Source organism: Leopardus geoffroyi, chromosome A2 (assembly GCF_018350155.1).
Source record: "Leopardus geoffroyi isolate Oge1 chromosome A2, O.geoffroyi_Oge1_pat1.0, whole genome shotgun sequence".
Taxonomy (NCBI): domain Eukaryota; kingdom Metazoa; phylum Chordata; class Mammalia; order Carnivora; family Felidae; genus Leopardus; species Leopardus geoffroyi.
The window spans coordinates 24762784-24786584 of NC_059331.1; the positions used below are offsets into that span (position 1 = coordinate 24762784).

At 39.7% G+C, this 23801-nt stretch overlaps 1 protein-coding gene across 11 annotated transcripts in view; it reads left to right on the forward strand.

Annotated features, from left to right (window-relative positions):
• The first annotated feature begins 13703 nt into the window (after positions 1–13703).
• CCDC66 (coiled-coil domain containing 66) overlaps positions 13704–23801 on the forward strand; it is a 64505-nt gene continuing 54407 nt past the window's right edge. For 8 of the 11 annotated variants that reach the window (XR_006715879.1, XM_045493256.1, XM_045493258.1 and 5 more), the window contains exons 1-3: positions 13704–13790; positions 15380–15444; positions 16086–16111. Coding sequence is in view for 7 of the 11 variants with exons in the window: in XM_045493256.1 (XP_045349212.1) it covers positions 13780–13790; positions 15380–15444; positions 16086–16111 (102 nt within the window). In the remaining 4 variants the exon portion in view is untranslated. Of the gene's footprint in view, positions 13791–15379; positions 15445–16085; positions 16112–18023; positions 18070–23801 lie in introns of those variants that run through there. The other 3 variants (XM_045493262.1, XM_045493259.1, XM_045493260.1) reach the window with 3 other exon arrangements.

Here is a 23801-nt window from a genome sequence, read left to right on the forward strand (position 1 = left end):
TCATGATCTGAGCCATGATGAAGAGTCAGAAGCTTAACTGAATGACCCATCCAAGTGCCCCATGTGGTAACTTTTGATTGGACGCCAGACATTGTAAATGTTACCTTGCCGAGTACTGAATATTTTTATAATCTGATAAATCTTCTTGACCTTTGTTCCAGGAGGCAGTCGATTAACTTGGGAATAGTTTGATCCTTTCTAGTTTTTATGATTTGTTAGGCAGGTCCAGAGTGGTGCTAGGAATAATTATTCCTCAATACTGAAAAACAAAACAAAACAAACCTTCCTGATTGATCTACCCAATGCCACAAGTTATTGGTTTTTCCAGTCTGGCTGGTGGGAATGGTTACTACTCCTGGCTCTACATGAGTGGCAGGCACTATACTTTCTAATCCTTTTGAATGTTTTTTTCCCTGGCCTCATACACATGCTGGTTAGTACTCTGCTGAATACAGGGAGGGGATCTCTACAAATCTACAGTCTCTCCCTCTCTGTTTGCTTTCTCCTCTCTGGTGTTCTATTCTATGAACTAAGCTGTCCTGATCTCCCCAGACTCTTAAGTCTGTCTCTTTGATCAGGGAGACTGCTGGAGCCCACCTGTTTTCCCCTCTCTGTACTGCAGTCTAGAAACTCTCTCAAGGCAGTAAGTTGGGGCAATCAATCACAGGGCTCATCTCAATTGTTTTCTGTTTCACAGGGATCTCTGTCCTTTGAGGCCTGTTATCCAGTGTGTTTGAAAATCACATGCGTGTGTGTGTGTGTGTGTGTGTGTGTGTGCGTGTGTGTGTTATTTCAGGAAGGAGGGTAAATCTAGGCCTGTTACTCCATACTGATCAGAAGAGGAAATCTTGCAATGAAATCTTAACAGATTACCTTGTCTCAAACTTTTGTAATCTGTTCTCAATTCACCAGAGTCTTATTTTTCCTAAAATATCAATCTCTTATTATTGCCTGCTTAAAGATCTTTTATGGCACTCTCATTTTTAGAATAAAATTTGAGCTGCTTAGTGTGGCATATTTAATGACTTCATGATGAGGCCCCTTCCCATCCCTCCACCTTCATTCCTCACCATTCCCCCACATGTGCTGTTGGCTCCAACCATTTCAAGACATTTATAGTTGTCCTCCCCATCCCACCCACCAACACTTACCAGCACCTACTTCTCTTTGAACACGCTGTTTCTTCTGCCTGGAATATTCTTTCTCCTCTTCCATCTGGCCAACTCTTCTTTAACCTAGACTACCCTATAAACTTTCCCTAGGCCTTCCCATCTCCACCAGGTAGAATCACTCCCCTGCCTTTTCATATCACTATGAACTAAATCTTGTATGTGCCCCCTTTACTGCATTTATCACATGGCATTGTATATATTTGCTTATTTGTCTGTTCCCAGTAATATCTAGTACTTCCCATGAGGATAAAGAATGTATTTCCTTCATTAGGTGGCTAGTGTTAAATTCATCCAACCATGGGGCACCTAGGTGACTCATTCAGTTAAGGGTCCAGCTTTGGCTCAGGTCATAATCTCATGGTTTGTGGGATCGAGTCTCATGTCAGGCTCTGTGCTGACAATATGGAGCCTGCTTGGGATTCTCTCTCTCTCCCTCTTTCTTTGCCCCTCTCCCCTCCTCAAAATAAATAAATAAAACTTAAAAAAAAATTCATCCAACCAATAAACATTTCCTGAGCTTTTCACCATATGCCAGGCACTGTTCTATGTCCTACAGATACAACATTGAGCAAGACAGAGTCTTTGCTCTTATGGAGTTTACATAGGGGTGAAAGAGGTAGCCAATAAACATATAAAGCATAGCACATTTAGAAAACAGAAAAAGAGAACCCAGTTAGAAGGCTGCTCCAGCCATCCAGAGAACAGAGATGATTTTAACTTGGAATAGAGTGAGGGAAGGGAGAAGAAAGGAGCGAGAACTTGATCCACTTGAGACACATTTCTGAGATAGTCAGTAGAGTTTATAGATGGATTTCTTGTGGGTGAGAAAGGAAAGGGAGAAATTAAGAATGACTTTTATGTGGTAAGTGCCTAATAAATTTGTGTATAAATAAGTTCCTTGATAATTGAAAACTAGTTTTAAAAAGGCGAACCTGGGGGCGCTTGGGTGGCTCAGTTGGTTGCGCGACCGACTTCGGCTCAGGTCATGATCTCACAGTTTGTGAGTTTGAGCCCCATGTCGGGCTCTGTGCTGACAGCTCAGAGCCTGGAGCCTATTTCAGATTCTGTGTCTCCCCCTCTCTCTACTCACCCCCACTGCTCATACTCTGTGTCTCTCTGTCTCTCAATAATAAATAAACGTTAAAAAAAAAACTTTAAAAAAAAAGATGAACCTGTAGAATTGATTCAGAATCCAAGTGGCCAATTTCACTGGGAAAACTTGCCTTGTACTGGCTAGTTACCATGGAATAATAAGTAACATTGAACAAAATGGATGAAGGTGGTCAAAAAGTATAGACTTCTAGGTGTAAGATAGATAAGTCTTGGGATGTAACATACAGCATGGTGATTATAGTTAATAGTATTATATTGTATATTTGAAAGATGCTAAGAGAGTACATCTTAAAAATTCTCATCACAAGAAAAAATTATAACTATGTGTGGTTATAAGTTAACTACACTTATTGTGATTATTTTGCAATATATACACACATAAAAAATCATTACGTTGTACACTTGCAACTAGTATTGTGCTGTACATCAATTATACCTTAATGATAATTTAAAAAAATTAACATTGAGGTTAGACTTCAGAGTTACTTTGCACTTACTTACTGTCTGAACTTACTCAAGTTAAATAACCTTTCTAGGCCTCAGTTTTATTATCTGTATTATAGAAATAATATTAATATCTGTAGTTGAGGATTTTGTTTAAAGAATAAATTGAGAAAACCAATAAATTGAGACAAATGCTTTTAAAGTTCTTAGTACTATGCCTAATATATAATAGGTATTCAATAAAAGGGAGTTTATTTCAATGTATCGTTAGTGAAACAACTAATAAATTAGTTATTTTGTTGTTCTGTGTTCAAGAAGAGTATCATGATTAAAATTTTTGTAAACATTCAGTGATTCTCGGTAGAAATAAAATTAGGTAATTCTTTTTTTCCTTTTTTTTTTAATGTTTATTTTTGAAAGAGAGAGAGAGAGCAGGGGACGGGCAGAGAGAGAGAGACACGCAGAATCTGAAGGAGGCTCCAGGCTCCAAGCCATCAGCACAAAGTTCCATGTGGGGCTGGAACCCATGAACCGTGTGACCATGACCTGAGCCAAAGTGAAGTGCTTAACCAATTGAGCTGCCCAGGTACCCCAGAGTTAATTAATTCTTGCTGTGATGTATTTTGTGTTCTGGAAAAATTAATGAAGGCTTCAAAAATATATACAAAATAGGGGCAACTGGGTGATTCAGTCGGTTAAGTGTCTGACTTTGGGTCAGGTCATGATCTGGTGGTTCATGAGTTGGAGTCCTGTGTTGGGCTCTGTGCTGACAGCTCAGAGCCTGGAGGGAGCCTGCTTCGCATTCTGTGTCTCCCTCTCTCTCTGCCCCTCCCCCACTTTTGTTCTGTCTCTCAAAAATAAATAAAACACACACAAAAAAAATTTTAATGTCCCCCTTTAAAATATATACACAAGGGGCGCCTGGGTGGCGCAGTCGGTTAAGCGTCTGACTTCAGCCAAGTCACGATCTCGCAGTCCATGAGTTCGAGCCCCGCGTTAGGCTCTGGGCTGATGGCTCAGAGCCTGGAGCCTGTTTCCGATTCTGTGTCTCCCTCTCTCTCTGCCCCTCCCCCGTTCATGCTCTGTCTCTCTCTGTCCCAAAAATAAATAAACGTTGAAAAAAAAATTAAAAAAAAATAAAATATATACACAAAATAAAATATAAAATTAAACTACTACAAAAATCTCTCCAACAGAATGAAAAATCTACAATGACTTAATACTTTCAAGTACCTTTTTAAAGTGTCCCATTTCCAAATATTTCTAATACTGAGAGGAAAGCCGGTTGGTACATCTCCTAGCTGAGGCAGGCAGTTCTCAGTAGTCCTGAGCCTTTCTTGCGAAAGGGTGGGTGGACCCTGAAGAGAAGAAGCTTGTGTCCCCAGCAGGGAAAGAGTAAACAAGGTCTGTTGCTAATTTCTTTAGAAATTAGGAGTAAATGAGATGAACACTGGTGAGCAAAATGAGAGACAAGTGGGGTTTCAGAATGGGAGAGAGAATGAGGAGGGAAGAAAACTATCAGGGCCAAATGAAGGGCAGCATTTTGGAGACATCGCTCGAAAGGCTGGGGAGGAAAGACGTCAGGAGTTGGTGTTTTTACACATTCTGTAGAAGGGAAGAGAGAGAGAATATATGTAAGGGGATAACAGTGAGAGTGAAGACTGGCAATCCTCAAGAGCTGTCATCTGTGGTAATACTGTGAGCATATTATCACATAACTCTAAAGGCTAAAATCTATTATTGTCTCCATTTTACAGAGAAAGAAACTGAGACCAATTAACTGGGGCCAATTAACTTCCTCCTTATCGTGCAGGTGGTTAGCAGCAACCCAGAGATTTGAATCCGGTTCTGTTTAACCAGAACCTATTCTTTCCTGCATCTTCCGGTACTGCCCCTGTAGTTCTTACTAATGGGTGGAAAGCTGTAGATTCAATAGAATCTGGGAAACCAAGGTGGGGGGGGGGGGGGGGGCGACTGTGGGGGAGGGGGACTGTGAGGGAGGGTGGAGCAGAGGGAGGCAAAGAAAACATACTGGCAAAATCTCCTATCTGCAGTTCTTAAATAAAAATCGATTTAATTTAACTCTTTGTGTTTGATTTTTTTTTTTTTTGAGTCTTGCAAAAAATGTAATCTTATACAATGGTAACGGTACATGAAGATTCTTAACTAATTTTATGTAAGGGGGTTTATTTGCCAAAGTCAAACTTGAAGTGCTGACCAGTTCAGATAGTCACTCAAATCTTGTGAGAATGAGAGATGCTCAATGTCTCTTTGGAGGCGATGATTCCTATTTCTGAGTAAGAATTAGCTTTCACTTTATTAATGAAGTATTTTTTAATGAGTTTAATATAATTAGAAAATGCGTCTCTAAATCTCCAGGGAGTCATGACTTTCTACAATTTTATATGTTCTATGTTAACCATTTGAAACCACAAGTTTTCAGCTAAAGTTAAGTTTCATCTATGAACGAAAACGTGTCATCACTACATAGGAAACTGGACCCACACTGCCATCTGCTGTGTCAAGATTAGGTGAAAAATCACCCACATAAACTGGACTTGAAGAATGCAAAATATAGATATGGAGAGCCTATATTGTGGAAAATGAGTACAAGGGAAAATAAATGCTTGCAATTATATGTTTCAAATTGTATTGGAAGTGTGGAGAGGAATTGTGTGTGTGTGTTGAATTGGACATGAAAAAAACAATAGAGAATAGTATGACAAAACTTAAGTCCCCACCACCTATATTTAAATAAATAAATAAATAAATAAATAAATAAATAAATGCCTGTTTGTCTCCCTGGTCCCATTCTCCACCACTCCTACACCCATGTCAAAGAAATCACTCTTTAATGTCATGCTTATCACTGGAAAGTTTTTAATAAGCAAATGCATACATCTTATAGGTAAATATGTTCACCTTTTTACTTTTGTGTGCTTTATCTAGGTTTTCCAGTGAAGAAGTCTCTATGGTAGTAACATTTCATCCTGGGAAGCTAGCTAGCAGAAAGAGCCCTGTTCTGATACACCTGTCCCAAAGAGTATTTCTCCCCAATTTAAGACTCACAGCTGCCCAAGTAACTTCTCCCTGGTTGCCACTAACACTCCAATCACGGTGCCTCCCTTTCTGCGGTATGTCTAAAATGCTATTTGTCCCATTACAGGTTCATGTGGGAAGATGTGCATTCTAGGTAGGGGAGAGCTAAAGAAAAGACATAGAAATGAGAGAGAATACAAAGGGTATGTGGAGAAGAATAAATAGATTGTCACAGCTGGAGCACTAGGAGGAAGGGGAAATAGAGAGGACATGTCCTACCACCGGCACACTGAGTACCTAGGGCAGAGAAACCCATTGTGTCATTCACAGAATGAAGGAAAACATGAACAACAAGAGTCAAATGGGGGAAAGAATGGCACAATTAGCATGACCTCTGCTGCATTTGAATTGATTCTGAATAGCCTGAAAACTGTGGCAGCCAGCAATTGGGGACTTTGTAGCTAAGGAGAGAAGTAGAGTCTGGCAATTTCAGAGCCACCTGTACAGAGGTAAGATCGTAAATGTGAGTGGGGGATGAGCAGTCAGAAGAAGGGCTTAGGAGGAGAGTTGTAGAAAATACAATGGGAGGAGTCAGTACTGAGATGCCACAGTACCCCACTCTGCGAATGATAAAAATACCCCCATCCCAATTGTCCCAGCACTGACTCCTCTGTTGCTGGCTATAACCAAATCCTTTCTTTTGGTTTTATCTCACACGTGTCCTTTTCTTCTAATGCACCTGAATAGAGGCAATCCCAGGAGAAAAGACATGGAGCCTGAGATGTTGCACTATCTACAAGCCTTTCCCCACCTCCTTCAATAATTTAATGTAAGAATAAACTGGCTTAGATGAATATCAGGCCAACCGGAAGGAAAAGAGAAGCCACCACTGGAGAGGAGCCTGCGGAGTCTAGGTTACAGGGAGAAGAAAGCCATCTCTCGCCCTCTTTTTCTTTTAAGAGTTTATTTTGAGGTAATCTCCATACCCAACATGGGGATCAAACTCACAACCCTGAGATAAAGAGTCACATGATCTGCTGACTGTATCCCCAGGCGCCCTGAAAGCCACCTCTTTAGATGCTATTGCTAAAGAGGGATCTTAGGCATATTTCTGGCAGGCCAAGTCTTCCTGAATCAGGTGATGGTTTATGCTTTTATGTTTGCATGTGTGTAGTGAAACATGTGTAGGAGGGAGCAAATAAGGAAAGCTAGGAACCCTAAGCATTCATAGATCCAAAGCAAATTCTACAATTTGTTTATCACAACAGTGATCGGCTCTCAGTCAGATTTGGGGGCCTCAACTCTTTTTGGTTGTTATACTAGAAAGAAGGTGTGCTTTACAGAATAAGCATATGTACTAGTTTTATTACCACTTTAACAAATTACCACACACCAAGTGGCTTAAAACAGCACAGACTTACTAACTGTAAGGTCAGAAGTCTGATATAGGCCTCACTGGGCTAAAATCAAGATGTTGGTAAGCCTGCATTCCTTCTGGAGGCTCTAGGGAGGAATCCATTTCCTTGCCTTTTCCAGCTTCTAGAGGGTACCTGCATTCCTTGGCTCATGGTTTCCTTCCTCCATCCTCAAAGCCAACAACATAGCATCTCTTTGACCCTGTTTCCATTGTCACATCTCTTTCTCTGACCCTCTTCTGACTCCCTTTTCCATGTTTAAGGACCTTTGTGATAACTTTAGATCCACTCAGATTATCTAGGATAATCTCCCTATTTGAAGGTGAGCTGAGTAGCAAACTGAATTCTATCTGCAACCTTAATTCCCCTGTGTCATGTTAGGTTGCTTATTCAGTTTCTGGGGACATTCTAGGAACGTCAGGGACCTTTTTGGGGTGAGGAGTGAGGGACGCATCATTCTGGCTACCACAATGTACTTTCATGTATGTGACCTGTCATAAATACGATTACTTGATGGCACAGTTCATTTCCACAAAGGTTTCACCTTTTACTTCTGTGTGCTTTATTAAGATTGACCAGTGAAGAAGTCTCTGTGCTAGCAACTCATCTTGGGGAGTTAGTAGAGAAATTGCGATTCCTTTTTTTTTTTTTTTTTTTTTTTTTTTTTTGAGGGAAAGAGAGAGTGAGCAGGGGAGAGGAGCAGAGAGAGAGAGAATCTCAAGCAGGCTCCACACTCAGCATGTACCCCAATGTGGGGCTTGGTCCTATGACCCTAGGATCATGACCTGAGCCAAAATCAAGAGTCGGACGTTCAACAGACTGAGCCACTCAGGTGTCTTGAGATCTCTATTCTTATACACTTGTTACAAAAGAGATTTTTCCCCAAATTTACAACTCAGAGCTGCCCAGCTAACCTCTCTTTGGTTGCTGCTACATCTTATACCTACTCTAGTGTACCTCTTTCTTTGGTATGTCTAAGAAAATATATAAATTATGAGCCTCTGTTACCCTATTATGGATTCATGGGTAGCACTTTCCCATTTTACAGGATGTCTGTTCTAGCAGGAAGTCATTGGTTTGTGGCCATTTTAATTTATCTTCTTTCCAACCAATATTTATTTAGAAGGTACCATGTGTCAGGCTTTGGGAGGAAATGATGAGGAAGGGAGCATGTCCATGGTCTCACACAGAACACTCTAGTGGAATGCAGGGATGGTCACACAGGGTAACAAATGCTATTTGGGGAGGAGTGGAGAATGCACCCTGGAGAAGTGGGAAGAGGAGAGAAGGCAGTAAGAGGAGCCTCCCAGGAGGATGTGACATCTCAGCGAAGACCTACAGGACAAGTTACTCAGTGAAGTTACTCAGTGAAGTGCCATGAGGAAAAGCACTCCAGCAAGAAGAAATAGTTCTAGGAGGGCAGGGATTTTGTCGATTTGGGTTACTTTTTTATCCTTTATGCTAAAACAATTCTTGGGACACAATAGGCACCCAATAAAATCTGTGGTGCAAAGGATTATGTAAAATGGGAGGCAGGAAAAGTGGCTACATTAGAAGAAGTGGAACATTAGTGTAGGGAGGCTCGGGGCTCAAGGGGCAGTGGTGAGAGGGAGACTTAGAAATATCAAGATGGGGCTGATAAACACGCTACGTCCTTTGGACTTTGTAGCAAGGGCAACAGAGTTTTCAAATTATTGCCAGATTTTAAGCAGCACAGTGACTTAAACAGACTCCCATTAAAAAAAATTTTTTTTTTAATGTTTATTCTTGAAAGAGAGAAACAGAGACAGAGTGTGAGTGGGGGAAGGTCAGAGACAGAGGGAGACAGAATCTGAAGCAGACTCCAGGCTCTGAGCTCTCAGCACAGAGACTGACATGAGGCTCGAACTCACAAACTATGAGATCATGACCTGAGCCAAAGTCGGACGCCTAACCGACTGAGCCACCCAGGCGCCCCAAACAGACTCCCATTTTAGAAATCATTCTGGCCACAAAATAGAGACTGGTTAGGAGGTTGTTGGAATACTCCGGGGGAGAGATTCCCCGGGGGGGAGGGGGGGGCTCTAAATAGGGTGGACCGATGGGCATGGAGAGAGATGATGACAATTTAGAATCCACTTAGGAACTGAAAGGAACTTTAGACAGCTCATCTAATCTTTTATATGAAGAACCTGAGGTCAGAGAGGGTTGACTTATTCCTACAGTGGTTTTCTTTCTCTTCTTCCTCTGCTCTTTCAGTATTTCTTAAGATGCTTCTCAGAATTGTGCAATTAAGACCTTCATGCCTTCACACCTGAACAGTTTACTTAATTTAATTTTGCTTTTGTCTAACGTATTGGTCCTTTGGTTTGTATCATCTGCTCCTGGAGACAGAGAAGACAGCTAATTAACCGGCTCTGTAGAGCAGCACTCACAAATGAATCACAAAAACTGCCTAACAGTGGTGATGTGTAGGGAGGAAAGTGAATTCCACAAATGGAGGATGCTGGAAAATCTTCCCAAATGTGTATTTCTGAAAAGCTTTGGAACAGTTTCAAACAAAACTACAGAAATCAGTCCAGAATGCAACTTTCCAAGGTAGGATTTTAATTATTTTGTATCATATAAAAATGGTTCGGCTGAAGTCCTTCTGGAAACAAACCATGAATCCTTAGGCATTGATGGTGAAAAGGGGTTCTAGGTAGTCCTGGTAGGGACAGACCTCACAACTTCACAGTTCTAAGGCCACTGGTTTTTATTAGTCCCAATGCCCCTGTACCTACTGCAGATGCTTGATATACATGATATATTGTATTTATATCACATTGTGATATAAATTAAGACCGAATGGTGCACTGCCACACCCTGTCTGTCAGAAATGTTTAAGTATATCTGATGGGTTGGTAGGGTAGAAGTGCCAGGAGTGAATTTAACAGAGCCTCCTAGGGGCGCCTGGGTGGCTCAGTCGGTTGAGCATCCAACTTTGGCCCAGGTCATGATCTCACAGTTCGTGAGTTCGAGCCCCGCGTCGGGCTCTGTGCTGACAGCTTGGAGCCTGGAGCGTGCTTCGGATTCTGTGTCTCCCCCTCTCTCTGCCCCTCCCCCACTCGTGCTCACACTCTGTCTCTGTCAAAAATAAAGAAATTAGGGGCGCCTGGGTGGCTCAGTCGGTTAAGCATCCGACTTCAGCTCAGGTCACGATCTTGCGGTCCGTGAGTTCGAGCCCTGCATCCGGCTCTGGGCTGATGGCTCAGAGCCTGGAGCCTGTTTCCGATTCTGTGTCTCCCTCTCTCTCTGCCCCTCCCCCATTCATGCTCTGTCTCTCTCTGTCTCAAAAATAAATAAACATTAAAAAAAAATTTTTAAAAAAATAAATTAAAAAAAAAAAAGAAATAGCCACAGTTTAAAAAAAAAAAAAGAAAAAAGAAAAAAAAAAACCCAGAGCCTCCTATGAGGACCCAATGGAAGAAAGATCTCAGTAGTGGGGCCTCCCCTTGCAAACTCCATAAAAAGTGAGTAAATGTATTAAAAATCATTAGTCAGTACAGAAATGCAGCTTGAAACCAAAATGAGATACCATTTTGCATCCACTAGAGTGGCTAAAATTAAAAGCTGACAATACCAGGGGAGCCTGGATGGCTTAGTCATTTAAGTATCTAACCTTGGTTCAGGTCATGATCTTGTGGTTTGTGGGTTCAATCCCCATGTCGGGCTCTGTGCTGACAACTCAGAGCCCAGGGCCTGCTTTGGATTCTGTGTCTCCCTCTCTTTCTGCTCCTCTCCACTCCCCTCTCTCTCTCAAAAGTAAACATTAAAAAAATTAAAGAATAAATAAATAAATAAATAAATAAATAAATAAATAAATAAAGTTGATAATACCAAATGTTGGTGAAGGTATGAAAGCTACTAGAACCCTCATCCTCATACATTGGGGGTGTGTAATGGCACAACCTCTTCAGAAAACAGTCTGGTAGTTTCTAACAAAAATTTTAAAACATCTGTCCTCAGACCCAGCAATGAGTCTCCTTCCAAGTATTTGCCCACGAGGAATGAAAATACATGTGTACAAACAGACTTGCACAAGAGTATATAGAGCGGCTTTTTTTTTTCATAATACCCCCAAACTAGAAGTGATCCAAATATTCTCAGATTGTCATACATTCCTACAATGTATGAACTCAGCAACAAAACAAGAACAAATTCCTATACTCACATAACATGATGAATTCACAAATGTTATGCTAAGTAAAAGAGATCAGACTCCAAACCCACACCTTGTGTGCTTCCATTTATGTGACATTCTAGAAAAGACTAAACTAAATCTATGGTGATAGAAATCAGAACAGTGATTGCCTACAAAAAGGGGTAGGGATTGATGGAAAGGGTACAAGAGAACTTTTGGGGGTCACAGAAATATTCTGTATCTTGATTGAAGTGGTGGTTAAATGAGTACATATATTTACCAAAAAAGTCTCTGAATTATACCCTAAGATCTGTGCATTTTACCATATATAAAATTTTTTTAAAATTTAAATCCAAGTTAGTTAACAAACATATAGTATAATAATTTCAGAAATAGAATTTAGTGATTCATCACTTACATATAACATCCAGTGCTCATCCCAACAAGTGTCCTCCTTAATGCCTCTTGCCCATTTAGCCCTTCCCCCACCCAACACCCGGCCAGCAACCCTCCATTTGTTCTCTGTATTTAAGAGTCTCTTATGGTTTGTCTCCCTCTCTATTTTTATATTATTTTTGCTTCCCTTCCCTTATGTTCATCTGTTTTGAATCTTAAATTCCACATAGTGAAATCATATGATATTTATCTTTCTCTGACTTATTTTGCTTAGCATTTTACCCTCTAGTTCCATCCATGTTGTTGCAAATGGCAAAATTTCATTCTTTTTGATCACTGAGTAATATTCCATTGTAGATATATACCACATCTTTATCCATTCATCAGTCAATGGACTTTTGTCTTTCTCTGTATGGCTTATTTACTTGAGAGAGAGAGAGAGAGAGAGAGAGAGAGAGAGAGAAAGAAAGAGAACACATGAGTAGGGGGAAGGGCAAAGAGAGAAGCGAGAGAATCCCACGCAGGCTTCACGCTGTCAGCAGAGAGCCTGACAAAGGACTCGATCTCACATACTGTGAGATCATAACCTAAGCCAAAATCAAGAGGCAGACACTCAATCGACTGAGCTACCCAGGTGCCCCCAAAGTAACATTTTGTAAGTCACACCACTCTATCTCCCAGAAATACTCCGGTTAGCATGTCAGTTTAAATCTTTTTAGCCTTTTTTTTTTTTTTTTTTTTCCCTATGCCTAGGTAAGTGTTCCTTAAAACAGAACAAAACAAAACACAGGATCAAATGTACTCTGGTACCTGTTCATTTACTCAGTCAAGTAGATTAACAAATGTTGATTTAAGTATATCTTCCACAGACCAGGTACATAAACGAATATTAAAAGATCTCTGAGTTTTCACTGAATGTACTATGAGAGTTCAATGTGCCTCATTTATTAAAACTATAGTTTCCAAAAATTGCTTGAGTAGATGAAAACCCTGTGAACTTTTAGTAGCTGCATTATAATCCTTATCATGAAATAGCATTCAGCCAAATTTAATAAAGTTGTTGGCATTTTTTATTTTTTGCTGTGTTTTCATGTGACAATTATTAACTGTCTATGCTTTTCAGTGCCAGGTGCTGTGGCTATGGAGGTACATGAGACACCAACTGCCTGGCCCTCTGAAGCTCCCTCTGACACAGGATCTTAAACGTATGAGCGCGCGGATCAAAAGGGCAGGGACTGGAAACTCCAGAGAATAGGTTCCTGATTTACCCACTAGCGGATTCCAGAGGAGGTTCTTGGAGGAAGTACGTTTAAATTTAGATTTTTAAGAACTAACAGCAGTTAGACTCATAAAACACTAGTTCGGAACATGGGCTCCGGGGTTAAACCGTTTGATTAACCTCTCTGTGCCTCAGAGATAATGTAAAGCTTCAATAGACCTAAAGCCCTTAGCTCCCAGTCTGCACAAAAGAGCTGAAATTCAGTACTTGTGATTGTTGCAATTTAAAGAAGAGTTACATTGCATTAGGCTTCCTGCGGAGGTCAGAGCCAGAAACAGGACAAACCCTGTACCGGACCTAGGAGTCTCTCCCCAGGTCCCCACTCCCAATTTATTTTATACCCGAATAACCCTCTCTTACAAATATGAAATACGGGAAATGTTCATTTCCTAAAAAGCTTATACTTTTAGTTTTTCCATATTTTTGCCACCTCCACCTGAGCTGAGGCACTTCTCTGGGGGCTTCGAGTGAACTAGGGGCGGAGGGAGGAGGGTGGTGTGCCTACAACTCCAACGAACGAAGATCCCCACTACCCAAGAACGAGGGCGAAGCGCCTGAGGCCAGGCTAACCCAGCGGGTCTCCACCGTGGCTTCTCCCCGGTAGAGAGAGCACCCTCCAGCACGACTAATTCTGATTGGTCTGTTCTCCCAGCTCGCCGGCATCACCGTATCCAATGGGCGTAGCGCTTGTTGAGCGGCGGAGGCAACCGGCGTACACAGGGGACCTGAGTGTTTGTGGAGAGAGCGAGAGGTCAGGCCATGAACCTAGGGTAAGCTGGGGCGAGAAGGGTGGTCTCTAGCGGAGACGGGGTGAGGCTAGGTTGGCCCTTGGAATCCTTCGTGGAACACCTTCCCGGCTTGCGCCGCCTCATACGGCATTGTTCGGCTGCCTGCGGCGGAGAGGGGACCAGAGGCCCGGGACGGCGTTTGTCGCTGCCGCCGCTTTTGCACAACGTTACTCGCAGTAAATCTGTCCGGGACCTCCTTTCCGCCCTCTCATTAACCTCACGGTGGTGAGGGAAGAGAGGCGGAAAGCTGTAAGGGCAGATGGAGAGATAAAGTTTAGTGGCTTCCCGGGGAGAAATCCTGGCTCCGGCCCTGGTTTTTTTGCGCCTTTGGCGTCTCTGCAGGTTGTCGGAGCGCCCAGAGGCGTTTAACGCCCGAAATGCGGGGAACCGAGTCTTGAGCAACCGATGCATTGCCAGTGCTTGGCCCCTAATAGGCCCTCATTAAGTTTGTTGAGTAAAAAGGACTGTTGCAGGGAAGTGATGGGGAAGTTCATGTTTTAAGAAGATGAAAAGTTACCAAACTCAGACTACACATCATTTAGCAAATGAATTTTGTATCCTAGAATCTGTAGAGAGAAAAATAAATACGACAGGCTGCCCCTAAAGGAGTTTACAGTGCAGTAAATAAGACGTACTTTTCGGTTTCATTCTTTTGTTTGTTGAGTTTCACGAACGCGTAAACATGGAGTATTCTAACGCTGCAACAGGGAAACTTTTAAAGTCCGTTTTCCCCCACTGTTTTAATAAAACAGGGTATTTTGATTTCCTCTACTTACCAACACTAGAGTTTCGTGTTCCCAGTGAGACTTTTTTTCAACCTTTCTTTTTTTCCTTGGCTGATCCCGCTGGATTTAATTTTGTCTCTTAGACATCACATTTGTTCCCGTTGATGTTTATTGACCTACACTTATTCCTCCCCCACTTTTAGGAAACAGTGAATTAAATGTGGACTATTTTTATTTTCAGTGGAATTTTTATTAGGACCTTGATTTGTACAAGTTACCTTGGTAGTGTCTACCGTTAACTTTGTGCTCTTGCATAGGACATGCACAAATAAATTATAACAGCCAAAACTTATTACAGATTTGTTGTTATAGTAACGAAGTGTCAGTGTGCTCAAAAAGTTAGTAACAGTGGTGGCAATGTTACAGGCCACTTTCGGATTAATGATGTAGCAGGCCATAGAATGTATTAGTCATGAACAAATAGTAGTTAGATATGTTTTGCTACTTTAACTTAGGTGGAGAGTTTTGGTAACAGCATTTTTTCCAGTCTGGATTTATAAGAGTTAAATAATGGCATGATAATTGAATTCATTGCTTACCAGTAAAATACGAAGTTTCATGTTAAAGGTAATAAATTCTTTTATTATTGGAAAGTTTCAGGAATTTTCTGAGTGTTTAGTTTTATCTTGGATTGAAAAACGATTTTAATTAAAAGAATGGTTTAATATTTACAGTTCTTGTGTAAATTGGGAAGAACGTATATATTTTCAAGATTCAAATGAGCATTTCATTTCTCTTTAAAACTTTGCTGTTTCTTAAAAATGACAACTTTCTTTTATTTTTCAGAGATGGTTTAAAGCTTGAAACTGAATTATTGGATGGAAAAACCAAGTTAATATTGTCTCCATATGGTATGCTGTGTTACTGGAAACCTAAACTGTTAACTTTTATATTCCTACCTAAAATTTATATGAGTTTAATGTACTTTTTGCTTATAATAGAGTAATATTTAAATGATTCTTTGCAAAAAGCTGTTTTCACTTTTTCAGATTTATTTTTAGCCAAGTAAAGTCAGATTACATCACTGCTTACTACTCTCAGTATTTATTCATAAAACTTAATGTCCCAGTATATTTTAATGTTTAATATGTTGCCTAATGGATAATCTGGGTGAAGTTTGTGTAATTATGTTCTGTGTATATAAAGAATGTAGTTTGAGAAAATTAAATTTGTAGTAAGACCACAGTTTCTAAAATCATTTTTACTATTAGTTTTAAAACTCAGTAAACTTTGGTAGTCCACTCATTCATATTACTATTTTTTTTTTTTTCCTGATCCGTTTATAGCTTTATCTTGGAAAATAAATAGAAGTGAAATAGAAATTCTTGAACTATTCTGTAAAAGTTAGAACACTCAGGACCTAAAGTTAATGCTTTTGGGGTTAATATTTCTATTAAATACCTTCTTGAAACAATGCTAATTAAAATTTATTTTGTGACTGCCTTAGTGTGTTTTTGTTTGATGGCTCAGTAATTATTTTTTTCTTTTGTAGAATGTAAATCAAAATATTCTGTGAAGGTAAGCCAAATGACCTGACCTGTTTTTGAAAGTAAAATGTGGTTTTCTTTACAGTGGTTTGAAAAGAATTCCTGTGAAATTATCATAATGGGTTTGGGATAATGATGAGGAGTTATCGGTCTCTTGCTTTCAGGCTGGTCCTTTCACAGAAATGGGATCATATTTTTTCAGTTTAAAAAGCTGTATAGAACATTTTTCTCTACATCAGTGCTGCCTAGTAAATCTTTTTGCGATGATGGAAATATTTTAAGATCATTGTTTTCTAATATGGTAGTCAGCAACTAGTCATGCGTGGTTATTTAGCACTTAAAATGTGGCTAGTATGACTAAGGAAGTGAATTTTTGAATGCAAATTTAGTAGTTACTACACTGGACAGTGCAGTTCCTAAGATCTTTAAAAATACATATTCTTTAAAATGAGAATATTTTTCTTTTCATATTCAAATTCCATTTTCCCACATCAAAACGGTGTATCTGATTTACAGACTTACATGCATTTTGCCTTCTCCTTTAAGAGATCGTACTTGAGCTTAATGATAATTTTCCTTTTAAATTTTTATCAGGAACCCATAGTGACTTTTTCTACAAAATACAGTACCACTTTCACAGTTTTTTGATATCATACTTTTCTTGTTCCCTATTTTTTTCCATGTTTAGATTAATAGGAGCAGAAATTTCATCTCTTCCATAATTCACTGTAGCCCTCCTTTTTCCTTTATCATTGCAGCATCTTAAAGTCTTTTGTGTTTCTGTGAATAGAGCTCAATTTGGATGATGTGGCACTTTTCAACTCTGAGCTCTTGATGGCTTTGCTCTTTTTTCCAGGTTTGATCAAGGTGAAGTTCCTTGAGTACCGAGCATAATAATCACTTCATAAGTGGGTGATGATAATCAGTAATTCCACATGTTACCAGTAAAAATTATCTCTCTGAATATGGTATATAGTTGTATACCTTGTGTGCTTTTTAAAATCACAGAATACAAATTATATATTTTTTCCTGGTCCTGCTCTATTAAAATATTGCAACTAGGGGCGCCTGGGTGGCGCAGTCGGTTGAGCGTCCGACTTCAGCCAGGTCACGATCTCGTGGTCCGTGAGTTCGAGCCCCGCGTCAGGCTCTGGGCTGATGGCTCAGAGCCTGGAGCCTGTTTCCGATTCTGTGTCTCCCTCTCTCTCTGCCCCTCCCCCGTTCATGCTCTGTCTCTCTCTGTCCCAAAAATAAATAAACGTTGAAAAAAAAAAAAATAAAATATTGCAACTAATTATTTTATTTGAGTCACATTAACAACTACAGCACCCCTTTTTTAGCTCTTAGATAAAGAGCTGCTTGTAATAGTTGGTTTCCATCTTCCCTTGACCTCAGTTTTCTTTCACCTGTTTCTTCTTCCATCAATGTCCTTAATGGATTTGCTTTAGTCACCACATTTTGTGAAGACATTTCATTGTCTTTTTAACCAGCCTAGAACATATGGCGATCTCCTTTCATGCCTATAATAAAATTACTAGTCTTGGACTTTTGATAGAATCATCACAAGATTCTATTAGCAATCTAAAAATATTTTATTCTAGGATTCTTTTTTTCCAGAGTAACTATGTCTCAATCGATGTTGATCTTAAATTATTATTCACTGTCTTGGAGCAAATTGTTTGATTTTATTCCTCTTGCTTTTGAGAGTTCAAAATACTGATGATGGTAACTATATAAGGTGATGGATATGTTAATTCCCTTGATTGTGGTGACTCTTTCACAGTGTATGCATTTATCAAATCATCTAGTTGTACGCCTTAAATATATACAGTTTTTAATTGTCAATTATACCTTAATAAAGCTGGGGAAAAAATTCTGATGAAACCTAAGTCTCCCTTCTAGATTGATTTTACTTTAAGGAGCTTCTCTTCCCTTATTTATAGGGGTTGCTGAGATCTTCCTCATTTCTTTCTTTGCTCCTCACAGAAGGTAAAATACAAAGATAGTAGTACTTGTCTTTTTTTTTTTTTTTTTTTTTTTTGCTTAAATCTGTTTTTAATTTCCCAAATCTCATTCAGCTTTATGTTGGATTCTCTTTTCCATAAGTTATTCATGAATTCTCTCTTCATAGTGTTTTTCTTCTACTGGGAGAAGCTCCTGAGTGACTACAACACCTACCTACAGTTCTGGTTTTCCCTTTCCTCATAGGTTGAATTACTGTCATTGTCATAGTGTGCTCTTTATTTTTTTTTAATTTATTTTTGCGACAGAGAGAGACAGAGCATGAGCAGGGGAGGGGCAGAGAGAGAGGGAGACACAGAATCAGAAGCAGGCTCCAGGCTCTGAGCTGTCAGCACAGATCCCGATGCGGGGCTCGAACCCACAGACTGTGAGATGATGACCTGAGCCGAAGTCGGACGCTTAACCGACTGAGCCACCCAGGCGCCCCATAGTGTGCTCTTTAAACACAGCTGAACTCTCATCTCGTCATGATTAAGTTTAACACCTCTGTGGTCCGAGTACTTTTTAAATTTTTCAAAATCCCTTCTGCATTTTTTTTAAATCCGTGGTAAGGAATATGAAGTTAAAGATGGTTACCAGTTTAATTTCTTAAGCTTTTAGGAAGAGAAATGAAAGAAATGTTAATGATTCAGTGTCATGAGTAATTTATAAATTCTAAACTCTTATACTCAGGCACCTGGGTGGCTCAGTTGATTAAATGTCTGACTCTTTGGCTCAGGTCATGATCTCATGATTCGTGGGATTGAGCCCTGCATTGGGCTCTGCACTGACAGTGTGGAACCTGGTTAGGATTCTCTTTATCTCATTCTCTCTGCCCCTCCCCTGCTCTCTCTCAAAATAAATGAATAAACTTCTAAACTCTTACACTTAAAATTGTCACTTGGGCGCCTGGGTGGCTCTGTTGGTTGTGTCTGACTTTGGCTCAGGCCATTATCTTGAGGTTTGTGAGTTCGAGCCCCAGGTCAGGCTCTGTACTGACAGCTCATAGCCTAGAGCCTGCTTCAGGTTCTCTGTCTTGCTCTCTGTCTGCCCCTACCCTGCTTGCACTTTGTCTCTCTTTCTCTCAAAAACAAACATTAAAAAAAATTGTCACACATATTAGTTGAAATATAAAACATTTAAAAAATTTTTTAATAGGTATTTCTACATGTGAGAAGCAGAATAGTGTCATGCTAAAGGATATACACAATATTAGTGTTAAGTAGCACATTTTATATTTTAAAATGTTACTTTTCTCTGATTCTTTCTAGCTTTGGCATCCTGGCCCCATATAAATGATAAAGTCAGCCAGTACTAAACAAATTCATTAGACATTGTATTATGAAAAATATTGATAGAATTAAAACTAGTTAAAAAACAATTTGGCTATGTAAAAATTTTGACATGAAGACTTGATCTATTTTGATCTATTAAAATTCACATAATCCAGTAAACACTTGGAATTATTTGGTCTAGATTGCTTTTTCTTAATAAGTAACCTGAACATAATTGAATGTTTATTTGGTAGTTCATGATCTTTTGCTGCTTCCATTTATTGGTTTTGTTATTTTTTTTCTCCCCTGCCATTTAGCTACAAAAAATAATCAGAATTGAGCTGAGTATATATTGACCTCATGCCACATCATTGCCCTTCCTGCCCACCCCCCTACCCCCATTTTATTAAATATTTTTAGAAGATTTTTTGGTCTATTTTTTTTTCGTAAGTGAAATTTTGCAGGATAATTCTATTTAAATTAGATTGTCAATTAGTAAGTTTTTATTTAACAAGGATTTACTGAAGATGTAAAATTCTAGTAGAGTGCCATTCTTGGCTTTATTTCTTCTGTGATTGAAAGAAAGGAAATGAGCAAAACCTGGTCCTTGTGTTTTGGAAGTGAGGGTGTCAGGTAAATAACTATATTACAAGTAGAATATGATGTGTACTATAGTCGGATAATGTATACCACAGTAGGGTTATAAAAGGCAGACAACACTGCAAAGAGCAGCTCTTTGTGGTTTGAGGAGACCAGGGAATGCTTCATAAACGAGGTGACATTTTAATTAGAACTTAAAAGATGAGGCAGATATTTATAGGTAAAGAGGTAGGGGAGTGTATTCTAAGTTCAGAGAAAATACTGGGCACAATAACAAGATAGAAAGCCTAATTTGCATTTGGGGAATAGTGTGTATCTCAGGGAAGTATAGAACGTAAAGCTTAGGGGAGGGTTTAGTCTTAAAGAGTTTAATTTTTTTTTTTTAATTTATTTATTTTGAGAGCATGAGTAGGGGAAGGGCAGAGAGAGATGGAGAGAGAGAATCCCAAGCAGGCTCTGCGCCATCAGTGCAAGAGTCCGATGCAGAGCCCGATCTCATGAACTGAGATCGTGACCTGAGCTGAAGTCAGGAGTCAGACGCTTAACAGACTGAGACAGCCAGGCACCCTTTAAAAAGTTTAAATATATACTTAAAGAATTTGAACTTCTTGATTTGTATGTAGGGAGCATTAAAGTATTTTTGAAAAGTGGAGTAGATACGGTATAATTTGTGTTGTAGGATAGGGCTTCAGACAGCCCTACAAAGGACAGATTGTAACTGAGAGACCATAGTTAAGGGGCCAAATACAGTCCAGGGAGAGTCATAAGTTCTTGAACATGGGTGGTGGCTAGTGAAATGGAAAGAAGGGGACAGAAATGACTTCAGGATATGTTAATGGCATGCACTGCACTTAGTTTGAATGAGCAACTGATTAGAGAAACAAAATGCTCAACTATTAGTGACCAAAAAAAGGCCCATATGAGTCAAAGAAGGGTGAGAAAGTAGGAGCTGTAGTTGGAGTCTGAGGTGGTAGGGCTCAGCTGTATAAGCTACATGCAGTCTGCTAATAATTTGCTTATTCCACACAATGGTTTTCAAAAACTAGAGTGAATTGCCAGTATCTAAACATTGGAGAGTTTAATGTAAAATCTGTCATTTTTGGTTCTCTTGAATACTTGGATTCCTGTTTGGCAGTGTAGGCTGGTTCTGATGGTGACTGCCTCCTTTAGGTGGAAAAATGCTTTTCAACTCATCTTGTTTCCTACCTAGCCTAATTTACAGTATGTATTCAAGTTTGCCATTTCTCACTTAGAGAATTAGTTATATTAAAATAGCCACAGGGATGAGAGGATAAAAGGCATTTTACGTTGTGGTACCAATTACATTGGTATTATCAAAAGCCTGAAGCTAGGAACAAATAGGATTTGGATGAGGTGAAGAGAATAACAAACAGATCTGTGGCTGATACTACAGGTACATTTTGAAAAGTCAGGTGAAATGTGAATGGCTAATTGGTCTAAGTGTGGTTGTATATTATGTAAGTTACTGGAAGACCAGGAGAGTTGGGATATGATAAGCCGGGTGAAAGTCGTGGGGCATCTACGCTACTGTTTGACAGCAAATATCTTCTTCATTTTTACACCTCTAGTGCTTTTCTGTATTGGTGAGCACATAAAAAGCAACAATTAATAGTGACTAAATGAGTGTTGAATTACTTTCGGTTAATTGGGTTTACTGAAATGTGTAATGGATTAATAGAGGAAAGGTATGAATTAAGCAGACTGTAATCTAGTAGTGTGGTAATGAAAACCTGAATTTAGACTTATCATCATGTAAATGGTGAGAAAAAGATATTTGAAAGGAAGAAATGACCAATACTTGTTCATAAGCCAAAGAAGACCATGAAAGAGGATAAAGTTAAAGATGACTCCATGCTTACTGGTCTGAGAGATTAGGACAACAGTGCCACAGAAATAGGATATTTTGAAAAGGGGAATAAATATGGGGGAGAGAGATAATTCAGTCTTTAAAATAGCGTAGTTGAGGGTAGTCAACAAAAAATTCACTCAACACCTATTTTGTTCCACTCATTGTTCTGTACTGGAGCTATACAGTGGACAAAGTATAAAAAATCTCTGCCCTAGGGAGTTTACATTGGAAACGAATAGAGGCACTTGGGGTGGCTCAGTCAGTTAAGCATCCAACTTCAGCTCAGGTCATAATCTCACAGTTCATGGGTCCGAGTGCTGCTTCAGGCTCTGTGCTGACAGCGCGGAGCCTGGAACCTGCTTCTGGTTCTGTCTCCCTGTCTCTCTGCCCCTCCCCTGCTCACGCTCTGTCTCAAAAATAAACAAACATTAAAAAAAAAAGAAGATTGAGTTGAATGAGCATACAGTAAGCAAAATATACAATGTCACAAGATGGAAAGTGCTATAGGGAAAAAGAGAAAGGGAAGAGGCACAGTCACTTTAGGGGCACAGCAGTCTTCGGAAAAGGAAGTGTTAGGTAGGTGAGAGTGTGAGGGAGAACAGGAAACCTGCAAATTTAAATCAGTTGGTCAGAGAAGACCTCACTGAGCCAGTGATGTTGGAGCAAAGATTTGAAGGAGGTGAGTACATAAACCATGAGGGAAGAATGGCCCAGGTAGAGGGATTGACTAATGCTAAGGCCTGAAATTAGGAGGGTCTTATTCAAGGAATAAGAAGCCCACATGTCTGGAGGCTAAGACAAAATGAGATCAGAGAGATCAGGTAAGGGGATAAAATGTGAAGCGTGTGCAGATCATTAGGTCAGAGTAAGAAGTTCAGTTTTCTTCCTAAGTAAGATAGGAAGGCTTCAGAAGCTTTTGAAAAAAGTGACATGATGTGACTTTACCTACTAAGGTACCTGTGGCTGCTGTGCTGAGCACAGACTGGGAAGTGAAGGCAGAAGTAGGAAAAGCAGGCTTTTAGAAATTCAGGCAAGAGCATTATAATGACTTGGAGTAGAGGGCACAAGAAGTGTTCAGGAGTGGTCAGATTCAGGATATATTTTGAAGATGGAGCAAAGCAAGGTTTAATGACAAGTGTGGCATATGAGAGATAATTCCAAAATTTTTGGCATGGGTAGCTTCCTCTGAAAGGAGGAAGTTATTTAGGGGCATGTGGGAGATCAAGAGTTTGATTTGGGGCTTGCTGAGGCTTTTTTTTTTTTTTTTTTTTTTTTGTAATTAAAGACAATTTTATTTGATCCTATCCAATCTGTGTGTGCACATATACACAGTCCATAGCAGACTTTGCAGGAATGTATATATTTCATTAAATGATAAATATGAGAACGTTTGGAAGTCCTGTGTATAATGTACTTTTGTCACTGTGAATTCTTTTCATAGGTTATGTGGGGCATGCCGAGTTTTAAATGGCTATTAGAAACCCAGTGGAAGTGTTTGGATAGACAGATGGAACCTTAAGTTAGGGGAGAGTTCCATCCTGGAGACAAATTTGGGAGTCCTCAGTATATGGATAATATTTAGAGCCATAAGGGTAAAAGAAATTAGCAAGTGAATGAGGTGACTTAGAGAAGAGATCCTGGGACTGAGCAACTTTAAGAGGTCTGGGGGAAAGAAGCAGCAAGAACCAGGATTGTGGAGTCCTGGAAGTGAAGTAGAGAAAGTGATTCAAAGTGGAAGGAGTTGGGGCCCCTGGGTGGCTCAGTTGGCTGAGCATCGGACTTCAGCTCATGATCTCACAGTTTGTGAATTTGAGCCCCATGTCGGACTCTGTGCTGACAGATCAGAGCCTGGAGCCTGCTTCGGTCTCTCGTCTCTCTGCTTCTCCCCTACTCATGCTCTGTGTCTCTCAAAAATAAATATTAAATTTTTTTTTAAGTATTCAAAATAGAAGGAATAATCAACTGTGTCACATGCT